Source organism: Micromys minutus, assembly GCF_963924665.1.
Source record: "Micromys minutus genome assembly, chromosome: 5".
Classification (NCBI taxonomy): domain Eukaryota; kingdom Metazoa; phylum Chordata; class Mammalia; order Rodentia; family Muridae; genus Micromys; species Micromys minutus.
Window position 1 is genome coordinate 75,811,175 of NC_137974.1, and position 15,165 is coordinate 75,826,339.

The 15,165-nt window shown below is 43.2% G+C and overlaps 1 protein-coding gene across 2 annotated transcripts in view; it reads right to left on the minus strand.

The window, feature by feature from the left end:
* The window catches only part of PRIM2 (DNA primase subunit 2), a 179,017-nt gene that overhangs the window by 44,359 nt on the left and 119,493 nt on the right, over positions 1–15,165 (minus strand). For both annotated transcript variants that reach the window (XM_080916744.1, XM_080916745.1), the window contains 2 exons: positions 13,143–13,215; positions 11,074–11,259 (listed from right to left, as the gene is read on the minus strand). In XM_080916744.1, coding sequence (XP_080772870.1) covers positions 11,074–11,259; positions 13,143–13,215 — 259 coding nt within the window. The remainder of the gene's footprint in view (positions 1–11,073; positions 11,260–13,142; positions 13,216–15,165) is intronic.

Genomic DNA, 15,165 nt, shown 5'->3' on the forward strand with positions numbered 1-15,165 from the left:
GCCTGTGGTGGCCTTTCTACTTCTCTACTTTTATCGACACTGATGAAGCCCTCTAAGACAGAAGCCAGAAATGGAGCTATGAAGCTATCCCAAGAGTCCACAGGATGGCGACAGTGAAGACTGGCACTGTGGCTACAGGGACGCACGGTACAGTCCTTGCCTTGGCCAGCTTTCCATTGCCACACCCAGTACCTCAGTCAATTCACAGTTTTGAATGTTCCAGTCAATGCATTGCATTGGCTTCTGGGGCTCCATGAGGTCACTATAATGGAAAACAACATGTGCTAGAACAATACTACTTTGTGGCAGCTAAGAAGCAACTGGCCAAGAGGAGGAAACGGTAACTTCCCACTATGCTCTTCCAGGGCCCGAAGACCTCCTGCTAATGAGTTAAATCTTCACCACCTCCCAGTACCAAGTGGTGGATCCTCCATATCAAAAGAGATAGTGGTGATACACTGTAAAGTTAAGTTAGACCATTCTTCTGACTGCACAGATGTAAAAGAAAGGCTTACTATCAACACAACAGAGTGCCCAGGTTTAGAAACCCGAGCTCATCTGTGAACTGCATTTGTATGATTCGGAACATAGATAATAAACACACACTCAGATATCTGGCTCTAGGCTGAGTAAGTTAGGAATTATAAACGTACGCGTGAAACTGATGCCGTAAAATGAATGAGATCACTGTCGGCAGTGGGTGCAGACATAATAATCGAGACCTAAGCCGTGCCTGGAAACCTCAAATGTCCCAAAAGGCTATTGCTCTGCCTCTAGATGCACCAGCAGCACTGCATCTAGAATCTGCCCACCAAGTCCTGGTTTACTCGGTCACCCCAGCGGTTTAGTTTTCCACCAATGAGTAAACCTCTGTCTCTGTGGTGAATGAAAAGGCTGCCTTCAGAAAGCACATCAGATGGGACTGTACACTAAATTGATTTTTAGACACACTGTTGAGAAGGTACAACTTGCAGATTAGACACAAACAACCACCACACTTCCCTAAGGCCAAAGGAAAACAGACTCACAGTGTTGAGCCTCAAAGAATCACCCACATAGGTTTTCACACTTCCATCAACTGCAAACAACCACACCTACAGGTGGTTTCTTAGCACCCAGCAGGAAGGCTTTTGCTGAGATTTAGTAACACCCAGATTTTACCAAGACTGAACTAAGAATCATCCACTTGAGTAGTAATTTTATGTCTTTAGCCAAACTACAGTTTAAAAGAGCCTTTGTTATGCTATCAAGAGCCTTTACAGAAACATACCACAGTTCAGAAAATACGGCCTCGCAATTCTACATGCTCACACATTGTTACCATTCAGGGTCCGATTCAAATACTAAGTTTCCCAGGAAACCCTCTGAGGGCCCTGGGAAGATACAGTTTCACTCATGAGCTAGCTCTCCTGCTGGTGTTACCACAATCAGTTACATAGAAACTTAGGGGCAGAAAACTTAGATTCTCGGCTAAAGAGCCCACACAATTAATAAGTGGTATAGGAAGACGAGTATCATGTATAATCACCACATAATTCCCATCATTATCCTTACCCAAGGCGTGAGAAGCTGAAGTTGGGAGCAGACTTGCACAAAGCCACACAGCTTATAATGAGCAGATGGGTCTGGGCTCTAATTTGATTCCAAAGTATACATTCCCCCAACTAGCCTATGTTGCCATCCAAATCAAGCGGAATTACCCTACTCAGGTGATTTGGGAGGTCAGAGGACGGAGGAGGAAGGTCATGGCGACATGGAGGTTCCCAAGGACCAGCTAGACCCAGGTGATATTGATTGGCATTAAATAGCTATGAACGTTAAGGATTTTACAGGTCTAATATCTCATGTAGAAGGGCAGTTTGCATCTTTGTCTATTTGATGCAATCTTGTTGTGTAGAGGGTTTGTGGATTGAGAGTGAATACATAAACCTGTATGAAAAGCTTAAAGAGAGAGAGAGACAGACAGACAGACAGACAGACAGACAGACAGAGAGAGAGAGAGAGAGACAGAGAGAGAGAGAGAGAGAGAGAGAGAGAGAGAGAGAAACAGAGAGAGAGAGAGAGAGAGAGAGAGAGAGAGAGAGAGAGAGAGAGAGAGAGAGAGAGAGAGAGAAACAGAGAGAGAGAGATTTGGCTGCTGAGCTATGTAAACCATCTTGGAGTACCTAATATGTGTTACTTGAATATAAAATCAAAACAATGACTGTGCTTCCCAAAGAACTTGTAATAAATTCAAGAGTTACAATAAAACAATGAAGACTTTCCCTCTATGTCCTCTGCATATTCATATAGCCCCTTTCTCCTTCAACTTCTCTCTCTCCCTCTCTTCCTCCTTCCCTTCCTCCCCCTGCTCCATCTCTATCTCGGTCTTGTCCCCTCACCTGTCGTCTGATGTATCCTAGTCTACTTAGCATTCAGCTAATGAATGAACTGTTGTCATTCTCAGGAAAACAGATGCAAACTGAGATGATCCTAGATGTTTTTTAATAAAACATGCAAATTATATTTGCATATAGTACATTATCATAGAGGCAAAACTAGAAAAGCACAGAAGACCTAATGGGAAGAATAAGGCTACAGGCAGAATATGCTTAACACACAGTAAGTGTTTGTTTGAAACATCTTTCTGTTTCAGCAACATGTGTGCATACAAGGAAATTTTTAAAATAAGTGCATAAAAGTAACAAAACAAGACATTTCATGAAATCTTACACTGATTTTTTTCCTAAGAAGCTACATATGTAGCACAACATCTTGCCCTAAGAGCATCAGACATGTCAGCAGAACTGACCATCCATGTTGGGAGGTCAGATGCCATGTCACCATCTACTCCAGAGGTACCGCTGGCATGAGGGAAGGGCTGAACCTGAACTCCTATGTTAGGGGCATAGATCCATAGTAAAGCGTTAACCTAGCATGTGCAAGGGCATGAACGCAACCCCAGCATGTATACAGTAATTAAATAAGTAAATAGAAAAGATAAAGGTATCTATGTCCCATTTGGTTTCCAGAAGTCCCTGAGGAAAACAGAATAGATTGTTACAGATTGGGGGGTGGGCAGAATGGGAGGATCACGTGGTGGGGAGAAGGAAAGAGGAAGAGAAAGAAAGAGGGGGAGGAGGGAGGAAATAAAAGAGAGAACTAAAATTAAGGTCTATCTGAGGAGGTGTACGGAAACCGAATACAGTAGAAGCTTCCTAAAAATGTATACTTGCATGAAGGTGATCTAAATGAGATCATCAAATAATGAGACAGCCCCAAGTGGACATCTCTTGTCACCAAATGAGGTTTTCAGTACCAGGAATGGATCACACATTTGAGTTGTTGGCCAAGGGATCCCTAAACAACCCAGGCTGTTGCTCTCCACAAACTGTCATCAAGGTCCTATTGCTGGAAACACCTGCACAGCTCACTGAACATGGAAAAGTCCAGCCAGTGCCATCACAGAGCCTTCACCCCTATGTACTAGTGCCATTGGTACAAAGTGAGAAATGTAAATGCCAACCCAACCACAAACCCTGGGATCTGCAATGGTGTCCTGCCTGCAAGATGTGCTAGAGCAATCATGACACAAAGCTTGTGAGCAACCAATGTTCAATTTGACCTAAGGCCACTCCACAAAATGGAATCCATACCCAACATTGCCTGGGTAACCAAGAACCTGAGATTAGATAGCCCAGGGACCTAAAGTAAAACCAAATGCTGCTGTCTGCCAAAAGAAGACTGCAGTGAGATGACTCCTAATGACTCCTGCTGTACTTATAGACCAGCTGCTTCCTTGGCCATCATCAGAGAAGCCTCCTCCTATGGCACCATGGCCAGACAACATGCAGAGTGAGCCAGCTTGAAACACTCAGCTCTAAAAAGGATGTCTTCAACAAATCCCTCAGGGATCAGAGAAGGCGGGAGAGGAAGAGCCAGAGGGGATAGAAGACAACAAGGAGACAGGTTCCTCTAAGTTAAGAGGATCCCAGCATGTATAAACCCAGAGTCTGAGGCAGTGTGCACAAAGGCCACATGGGTTTGCAAGTACCTTCACCTGAGGAGCCCCTAGAGCTGAATAGGGCCTCCATCCTTAACCCAGAAGCTGTCTCCAACCGATAACTACTTATAAATGAAAATTTAGTTTTCCCCAAGGGCGAATCGCTGGGAAAACAAATCACTCTTAAGGACAGGGTGCATGCCCAGTAGTAGGTGGCCAACAGAAAATGAACTCAACAGCATTTTGGGAGTGTTCTTGTCTCATAACGTCACATCAGGGCTTTTCTTGCTTTATCTTATTATTATTTATTTTATTTTATTTATATATGTGTGCTTCCATTTTATCCTATAAGTCCTTTAAGTATATGTTATGGCTTCTGATTTAGTATTTTATGGGATTCCTGAGTGTGTGAACGAGTGGACCTGTCTGTATCTGTTTCTTGTATCTTGGGGGGGGGGGCAGCGAGGGCTCATTTTCTTCTATTTGTTTGTTTTGCCTACTCCAACGTGTTACTTTTATTGTGAATCATCCAGCCCCATCCATCCTGTCCCATTCCTGTCCTTAACCCTTAGAAGCCTGTTTGTTTGCTAATGAGACAGAAAGGGGGTGGATCCAGAAGGGAAGTGAGGGAAGGAGCAATTGGGAGAAGAAAGGGAAATAGTAAACAGGATATGTTTCATGAAAAAAGTATTTTTGGTGAAGGAAAAATAAAGAATTGTAAACTCATTTGACAGGGAAAACTAAAAGCTATTGGCTTTACCAGATGTAGTATTCAATGCACGAGTATTGGATACTAACAGTTAACCCAATACACTGTTTACTTCCAAGTACGACTGGCGAATTTCCTGATTATTCCAAGCTGCTGAAGTCACTCCTCATATCAGTCTACCCAGCATCAGTGTTTTAGTAATACAGAGGTGGTGCCTTCACTACACACAGCTCCCTAACACAATGGCAGAGGAGAAAGGGAGTTATCATTAGACTATTTCCTGCTCATTAGGGGTGTCAAGTTCCTTAAGGCACCTTTGATATTTGCCATTAGTATATCTAATGCCTTGTTATTGTTGTTTCTTCTTTGCACATGACTACTTAACAAACTGTGATTAGCAACATCCAACCAACAACCAAAAACCCATAAACAACCAACCAAGATTCCAGACAACCTCTCTGGGACCTAGCATGTAATATACCCTCTAAAGAGTCCCCAGAATTCCAAATGTTACACAATCACAGAAACTACCTGAGGCTGCCAACCCTCCCCCCCACCCCCCCACCCCCACCCTCCCCCCCCAGAGCATGAGGCAAATCATAGTCACCAGCAGTGGATGATATGATGCAGCTCCGTATTCCTACCTGGGATTAGAGTGAAAACACACCCTTATACTATTTCTGTGTTTTTAAAGAAACCAAAATTCTCAGTACAGAACTGAACTATTGCACAGTGACACTAAGCACATGTGAGACGGAATCCCCAACTGTGGGGTAGCTGAGTATTCGAACCACTAAAAATGCATCTGCGTTACTTCCTAACTCCTTAGAGAACCTTTAAGTTTCAGCTCAAGTAGAGTTGACTAGACTTTTGCAGAACCTTTGTTTATTCCATTCAAATCACTTTCTTAGTGCATCACCAAGATGAACATTCAATAAAACTAAAATCAAAATGTAAGTGGCCAAACAACTGAGTAAGGTTTTTCTACAAGTTGGATTGATAGGTCGCTTATGATAAACATGTGAATGATTATGGAGTAGTGCATTTATCAAGCATGTAAAATGATAAATGCCAAATTAGTTCTCATATTTCATGCATACCGTTACTTCTCTGTAACCCTTAGTAGACTACTGTCTGTGTCTCAGTTTCTTTTCCTGCACTAATAAAATGTCCTGTCAGTGGCAGCTGAAGAGAGAACAGGTTCATCCTGGCCAAGTTTGAGGTTATGGTCAGTTATGTGAGAGTTGTGCAGCAGGACTTGAGAGAGCTGGCCACAACACAGCCACAATCAAGTAGAGCAGATGCTCAGGATGCACATACTCAGCTCATCTTCTGTTGATACAATGCAGAACCTCCAGGACTCGGTGATTCCTGCTGTGGGGGTGTGGGAGCCATTCATTCCACCCTAATTTAATCAAAGCACTCCGATTGCAGTAAATATTTTTTAAAGTGGCAGATCATTCCAGTGGCACCATGCCACACTATCCCCCGCTACTCTCTGGTTTCATCAGCAGCTAGTCGCTTGTACACTGTGGACCATGTAGCCATTCCCAGCAACCTGGTAAAATCAAGACTCTAGAGATCCCCGCAGTGGCTGATCCACCACAGCTATACCTCGGACTCTGCTCACACTCCCTGCCACTGGTCTCTGTGATCACAGTCACAACCCACACCAGCCTTACTTTATACTGTCCAATCTTTCCAGTCACAGACCTTGTCTTATCTTGTGCCTGCCCACCCTCCTTGCATGTCACAACACACCCCCACACAGACGTGCTGCAGCTGGTTTACTAAGTGATTCTCATCTCACCAAGGTAGAAAGTGAGATGAAGCATCAGTCCTCATCTATTAAACCTCTAGTGACTTAAGAGAAAACTGAAAACTTCTATCAAAAACGGTGTCCAGTTCAAAAATTCTAGCAACACAGTAAGCCTGTGATGTGCCTCATGTCTCTTTCTAGACACTAGGAAATGAAGCGTTGAAAATGAAATCTAGCCAGGTTTACTGGTGTACCATGCTCCTGCCTAAAACTTACTGCACTCGTCATAAAAGGGTAATGTTTACCCCAGGGTGATGCTCTGAATTTCAACACAATCAGAATCTCAGGCAACATTAACAGCAGCATCTCACTTTTCCACCCTCAGCCTGAATGAGCTCATTTTATGTCTTCTCTGTTTTTACTCTAAGGCCATAAGACACTGTTAAAACAAACAAACAAACAAACACTGCTAACGTAGGCTAAATACAACCCTATGATCTTGTATGGTCTATCAGGAAAATACACGTAACACTTCTCTTCAGGACTGTTTTAAGAATGATACAGTCAAACATAAAATAACAAACATACTGCCTGCCAAACACCAGGCATCAATAAGGGATCAAACTGCCATTCTGTCATTTAACATTTTTTAAAACACTGGTTAATTCCTTTCTGAACACCTCCCCCCTCCCACACGATGGTCTCGGAGACTAGGGACTGAGGCTGTATTCCTCACATCTGACAGGGCCCTGGACAGATCACAGATGCTCAGCAACAGCTGCAATGGGATGCATGAGCAGTGTGAGGAATTCTGTGTCTGGTTGCTGCAAGCTTAAGGGAGTGAGAGAGAGAAAAGCTGAGAGAGAACTGCTGACCTGTGAAGAATTATCTTAGTCAAGTCATTAAAATTTGGAAGACCCAACCTATATGTACATGTATGTGGCATTTTCCAATGCCAACGCAGATCTAAGGAGGTCTAAGAAAGAAAAAAGCTTTGGGTTCTTCCACTTGCTTTTACTCCGGGTAGCAAGTTCATCTACCTTACCACTGCTGCTGCTGCTTTTATTCCTTTGCTGGTATAAGAACTCTGCTTCTTCAGCCTTCCGATATGGAGTGAAGACCAGGAGTTGTCTGGGAATCTCTAGGCTCTTGGCACAAGGTTAGGACTCTGAAGCATGAAGCTGTGTGCTGAACAGCTAGCTATTGGGTTCTCAGCCTCTCCAGAGCAAGAGAACCACTGATGGACTGACTGGACAGCACTGAATAAGCCAACCTAATACACCCCCCTTGTAATAAATAATCATTGTACTAGTTCTTTCCTGCTGGAGAACCCTAATAGAGTTATGTAGCTTGTATATGGCAGGGGGCCAAGCCTGCACTCTCTGTCAATCTTTTCCCACCCTTTTCAAGTCACTTGGCACATAGAGAATGATGTTCAGAAAACATTCTAGAGGAAAAGGAAGGCACTACTTACAATGGAAGGCAGGGAGCTGAGTGCTTCGGGTCCGGCCTAGCATCCCCCAGGGTTCAGGGGATCGATAGTGGAGTATATTGGAGATTCATTAGCAGTACATTAGCTGAGACACTCCGCTGTACATACTGACTTAGCATTTACTAGGACCTGGCATGTAGCGGGCTTTTAAATGTATGCATGGATCACTGACACAGGACAGATCGTTATGCCCAAATTGCCCGTGGAGGCAGACAGCACAAATGAGAGCTGAGGACTTGCAGTGCCTGTTTGTTGGAGAAGCCAGTTAGCAACTTGAAATTTTTAAGGGTAGTGCACAAAACAATTTTTCTCAATCTAACCTGTTGAACACTACCTTCAAGCAGAAATGTCTGAAAACACAACCTGTGGGCCCTGTCCCCAGATCCTGATATGTACAGTCGCATACATATCAAGTAACTGGGAAGGGGGCAGGGAACAGGATGTAAAGTGAATAAGGAAAAATAAATTAATTAATTAACTTAATTAATTTTGAGCAATTAGTAGTAAGCTAAACAATTCCAGTCTATCCTATGCTATTATAAGTGGGCGTCTTGGACAAACAAAATAGTGTGAAATGTTCCTTAACTCAATGACAACAGCAAGTCGTGGACCCTGCATGTGGCGTTCAAGGGTCAGAAACTGCAGCCACTTAAAGGCTGACTGTCCAGCTGGGGCAGGGAAGGCAGCCGAGACCAAGGCCACCATAAGCAGTCAGGCTGAGGACACAGTGCTGTGACTATGTTCCAACCACCCAGTACAACTTAATTCTAGTGACTGAGAAACTTAACAACCAAGTTCCAAATGAAAGAATACCTTGGTGCTATGTTTTCCCACACCGTAATAAAATTTTGATAAATTTCATATGTTGTGGTATACACGGTTAGGCTTTTCCTCAGGCAGACAGACTAGCAATGTAAAATACAAAAATTATGACTAAGAAAACTCCTCAAAATGATTGTGGACCCTGAAGAGGAAAGAAACTCCACAGCAAAACCAACAGAGTCAACTAACCTGGACCCTTGGGGCTCTCACAGACTGAAGCACCAACCAAAGAACATACATGGGCTGGACCAAGGACCATAGCATACATGTGGCAGATGTGTGTCTAGGTCTTCATGTGGGTCTGAACGACTGGATCAGGATCTGTCTCAAAAGCTGCTGCCTGTCTGTGGGATGTGTTCTTCTAGCTGGGCTGCCTTGTCTGGCCTCAGTGAGAGACTTAAAGTGCCAGGGTGGGGGGATACCCAGAGGAATGCCCACCTACTCAGAGAAGGGGACAGTAGGGGGAATGATTGAGGGGGCTGGGGGGTGCGGAAAACAAGATATGAAGTGAATAAGTAAAGAACTGAAGTTTTTATGATAACTTAAGTACATTTATTTCCATAAAGCATGATGCATTTATTAGAAATGTAAGAAACTAGTTAAGAAATTTGAGATTCAACAGTTCAAATACCTTCTGTCAAACTCATTTATAAACCAAAGAATCCTATTTGAAAACTTAGGTGCAATTTTCAAGTGCCCTGCCCTGACAAGAAGGCTTTGTTTTTAAATGTTTAATCCATCACATATATTAATACAACCCAGTTAAAACTAAGGCTAAAACTTACACTCTAATTCCTTGCAGTGAGATCTGTGGCAACACAATTTGGTCAGCTGGATATTAACTCACAACAAAATGTTCTCTTAGGAATGATGTATCAATGCGCTAAGCTGGTCCTCTAAAAGCCTATGTGGAAAACTGAGTCCAAGGGCAAGAGGAGAAGCAGAAATCCCTTAGTGACAACAGCCAAGAGCACAATCAGCCCTAACGCCAGGTAACGGTGTGCTGGGCCAGGGAGACAGTCCATAGAGCAGAAAGAGTGGGCAGAAACATTTGCCCCCTTCCTTTGTACTCCATGTTCATGTCCTTAAGATAGATCTGGATTAATATCTTCTACATCAATCTACCTTCACAACTTTCTTATTTCACTTCACCTAAAAATTGCTTCGTATTTCACATGAATGTTTTATGTGGACATTTGTTTTCATTAGGGTTACAGCGACCCTCTCACTTCCACGTGTGTGCCATAACACATCCCTCCCTCCCTCTTGCACGCACAAACGAGCATGCACACATATACAGAGAGCCAGGTTTTATAAATAAAGTATATAAGACAGAGTCAGGTCATCCTAAAGTCCTTTCACTGAAGCCCTGATCCCGAACGTGACACATGCAATGCTGAGGAAGCGCACTGAACAGGAAGCAAGGCTAAGTAAGTAAGATGCTGCCGGGCAGCTAATGCAGCACAGCTGCAGTCCTTGCAGCAGCAGCTGCAGCAGAGGCTATGGTGCTCACCCCGAGAAAGGGCCCCATGAACAGGCCCTTGGACCACGAGGCCAGGCCTCAGGAGCCGGGGAGTCTGCAGCACCCCATTTGAATTTCCAGACTCCAGAAACATGAGAAACTATGTTTCTATTGCTTAAGCCACTGGACTTGGAATTTTGTTACAGCAACTCTAGAAAGCTAATTAGAGAAAACACATATAAGCATCTTCATATAAGCATTCTTCATTTCCTATTTGCCTTTTTCCAGAAGAAGCAAATCAGGAAATCAACACAAGCTTTTTTTTCATGCCGTGAATAATATGAAAGAGACACAGTTCTAGGCAAAATGTTTCCATCTGATATTAGGAGAAGAGAAAAGAACTGAGTAGGCCTAAGAACTTGATGTTCTAGACTTGACTAAAGGCAGTTGCTAGGGTTTGTAGTGATAGCTGTTGAAATAAACACTGTAGGGAATGAGCTCAGCCCCAAAGAAAGCCTTTTAACTGAGTCCACATTAGCATTCATGAGCACTTCTAACCTTCTAACGGTGTGTGTGTGTGTGTGTGTGTGTGTGTGTGTGTGTGTGTGTGTGTGTGTGTTAGAAACACACCTCAGGAAGCAGGTTCAGCCTGCCGGTAACACGCCTGCTTAAGAAGACACTTGCCCGGGTTTTTGGCACCTGCTATATGAAGATATGAATCTTTTCTGACATGAACTAAGCATCTTTTATCCTTTCACCTGTGTCTCGGTGCTTATTTTAAAAACAGATCTTCTAGTTTCAGACTGACAAACCTTCATTTGCTGCTGCTATGCCTTTTCAGCATTACCTTGTCTGGGTCCATCTTTCCTCTGATAAACTCTTGCTTCCAGAACTGCAAGGCCTGCTCCAGCGTGAGCCCGATGCCCTTCAGGAACAGGCCATACTGCATCCGGCCTCCGTGACGAAGATGGTGGTTTTCCCTAAGCGCCTTGTGCAGCTGACGCATGCAAGGTGGGAAGGATTTTGTAGAAAGCTACAAGACCAAAAAAAGCAAGTTTTGGTAATGCTGACCATATACGAGACCCTGTATCGTATCTGCTGTGATTGTAAATATGACTTAATCAGAATAAAGAGCATAAGCCACAGGAAGCCTTCCTATATTACTATGATTGAAAACAAGACTTATTATTTTATAATTATTAAAAATCAAGTTGGTAACACTTTGAACATACTAGCTTATATGTTTCCCTTGTTTCTTTATAAAAAAAATTTTTAATAACTAGTGAGTCACATTATTAGTTGCAAGAAATAATACAAAGAGAGAACGTGTCCCCTCAGACATAAAATCTTGCACTACAGGCAACGCCATCATGGATCTGTCCCACTGTTTCCACAGATTCCAGCGGTTGTACATACACTTCTGTGTACACCTTACGTCATGTAGAGGTTTATATGTTCACCACCACAGTCCGAATGCAAAATGACTTCATCATCATAGGGGCCTGATTTCCTGTTTGTATTTAGTTGCAGGTGTGTGCACACACTGGAATTTGTATATGGAGGCCAGAGGTCAGCACTGGGTGTCTTCCTCCATTGGTCTCACTGAACAGGGAGCTCACTGTTTCCGGCAGACCGCTGGCCAGCACCAGCCTCTAATCTCCCTGTGCTGGGATTGCAGGCCCAGGCCATCACGCGCAGTTTTTTATGTGAATGCTGGGGATCCAAATGCAAGCCCTCATACATAACAAGCACGTTGCCAACTATGCCGTCCCACCAGCTCTCCCCCTGCTGTCTAATTTCTGCTTTCTGTGCCCTGCTCCGCCCCGGCCTCCTGCTTTTAACACTTGGAAACAGCTCATCTGTTCCTTTCTGGAACTGTCATTTCAAGAGAACTGACTGAGCAAAGTCACACAGTATGCTGTGTTTAAAGATAGGCTTCTTGGTAACTCCTCAGCCTTGGTTCAAGGCTGACCTGGGACAACTCAGGGAAGGTTGACCGGGCCTAGTCTATAGCTTGAATATGTTGCAGTTTGCTTATTGAAGAGCATTAGACATTGTCCATCTTTTTATTATAAACAAAACTGCTCTGAGTGTTCTAAGGGTGTTTACGTGTACATAATATTCTATTTTTCTAAGAGAAAGGTCTGAAAATAGAATTGCAAATAGAAAATTGATTTTTAACATTAACCAGATATAAAGAACACAAAATTAATAGGAAAAAGCTTAGAGAGAAAAATTCAAATAGATGTTTAGCCAATACTCTAAAGGAAAAAAAAAGCAGGTCTTTGTTTTAATGTCAAAAACAAAATATCAGGGGGCTGGAGAGATGGCTTAGTGGTTAAGAGCACTGACTGCTCTTCTAGACGCCCTGAGTTCAATTCCCAGCAACCCCATGGTGGCTCACAACCATCTGTAATAAGATCTGATGCTCTCTTCTGGTGTGTCTGAAGAGAGAGAGAATGTACTCACAGACATAAAGTAAATAAATCTTTTTCAAAAATGAAGTATCAGTCTTTGGTTTTAATTCAGCTTTTCCATTTTCCATCTCAATCTTATTCCCTCTAACTTCTTCAGACACACCCTTCCTCCCAGGACTTGAATTCTCACTGGGCAGACTTTCTAGCTGACCCTGTCAGGAGGACCAGGGCCTTACTTTTTTGGACTTTGCTGCTCCCTCTGGTGAGCATCCAATGTCTCTCTGTAAAAAACAACTAAGTTCTATCCTCAAAACTAAGAAATTGCAAACAATTTCTCCTTAAATTTGGTTTTCTCACAATCGAAACAAAACAAAAGTCACGTACATGAGATGAGACTTTTCTCTTAAAATGACCAGCGACAAGCGCGGCCCCTCTGCCAGCTTCCCGCCCCCACAAGGGTCTACTTGAAACGTCTGCTTTAACAAGGGCCGGAGCTTACCGGATCAATCTGATCTAAGGAGATCTTCCCAGTGTTCTTCTGGTTACTATAATCTTGGCCGGTGTAAGAGTGACTGAAAAACAAAGACAGAACAAAATGCTAAAATGAGATTTGTAAATACTTTTATCTCCTCAAAGAGAACTTATACTCTAAGATCAAAGTTATAATAAGAAAATATTTTGTACATGAACCTTAGCAGAGAGCCACGTACTTTACATGTATTAGTAAGACATATGCAATGAATTACTTACTAGTAATACACAATGTAGTAATATCCTGGGTTTCCTGACTCCTAACCCAGGGAGTTAACCCACTTTCATGTCTTACAAGTAATTCACACTGGAAAAGCTTAGACCTGCTACTCAAGTCTCATTAGAAATACTGCAGCAGACCCAAAACAAAAGGGTAGTGTCTAAGAGAAAACACCCGTTGACCACAGACCCCTGAGCACATCATTTGGTCTTTTGGCATCCCATGCTCCTTCTCTGTCAAATGAAGATGATGCCCCCTATCAGTGCTGACAGGAAGATCAGGATTGAAATCCAAACTGACAGCGTTTTTGTTAAAGGCCTAACACACAGTAGTAGTCCTGTGCATTAAAATACTGAAGCACTTAAGTGTGCAAGGAATCTCCAGTTCTCTAATCAAATCCTCATATCCATTCTGAGAAAACACCTAGCTTACTTTAGCAAACATAGGAACTAGAAACAAACATGCTAAGACCAAAACACCAAGACCACTGTGTAGCCGAACACAGACTTGTCTCTTCCTTCCATTTCTCCCAGATGCTGTCATCCTTGTCCAGTAATAAATGTCTCTGTGGTGTTATTTACAAATGTGCAAACACGTGTTGGCATGCACTGAGGCCATCCGTCTTTTGTGATCTCTCATATCCTTGGCAGATCTATTACCCATGTCCAGCCTCATAAACCAAGTTCCCAGGGTATTCAGTTTGATACAACAAAGAGCAGCTGCTGTGCTCCACAGAGAAATGTACCAGTCAGCTCAGGGCTTAGAGATGTAACTAAAGAAAATGCTGGAGACAAGAGTTGGGCTAATCATAAAGAATCCAGATGTTACTTACTGACTTGCTTCCCAGGGCTTGCTCAGCCTGCTTTCTTATAGAACCCAAATCAAATATTGGTTGGTCACTCCCACAAGCTTTGTGTCACCATTGCACTAGGTATCTTGAAGGCAGGACACCAGTATAGATCAAAGGGCTTGTAGCTGAGTTGGTGTTTATGTTTCTTCTTTAGGAAGCCTGCTGAGTACCTTCCTGTACCAAGAACACTGGCTCGTAGAGGTGAAAGTTCTCAGTAGGCACCAGCTCCACATCTTCATGTTCAGTGAATTGTGTAGGCGTTGCCTTCTGCAACAAGACTTTGCTACCAGTGTGTGGAGGTGACCCATAGACTTGGAAATAGCCTGAGTTGTTTGAGGGTCCCCATGCGTACTGGCTGGTTTTGTGTCAACTTGACACAAGCTGGAGTTATCACAGAGAAAGGAGCACCAGTTGAGAAAATGCCTCCATGAGATCCAGCTGTAAGGCATTTCTAAACTAAGGATCAAAGTGGGAGGGCCCAGCCCATTGTGGGTGCTGTGGGTGGTGCCATCCCTGGGCTGGTAGACCTGGGTTCTATAAGAAAGCAAGCTGACCAAGCCATACGAAGGAAGCCAGTAAGTGACATCCCTCCATGGCCTCTGCATCAGCTCCTGCTTCCTGACCTGCTTGAGTTCCAGTCCTGACTTCCTTTGATGATGAACAGCAATGTGGAAGTGTAAGCTGAATAAACCCTTTCCTCCCCAACTTGCTTCTTGGTCATGATGTTTGTGCAGGAATACAAACCCTGACCCAGACAATATATTTACATGTACATAGATGTGCATTTGTGTGTGTGCCAGAAATGGCAATAAAAGGCGTGAGTCTAAACATCATAAAATACAAATGGGCTAACTTCCAAGAACAAGGGTAAAGGTGAAGTGAATTACAGTAAACAGAGAGAATATGACAGCATACACAACC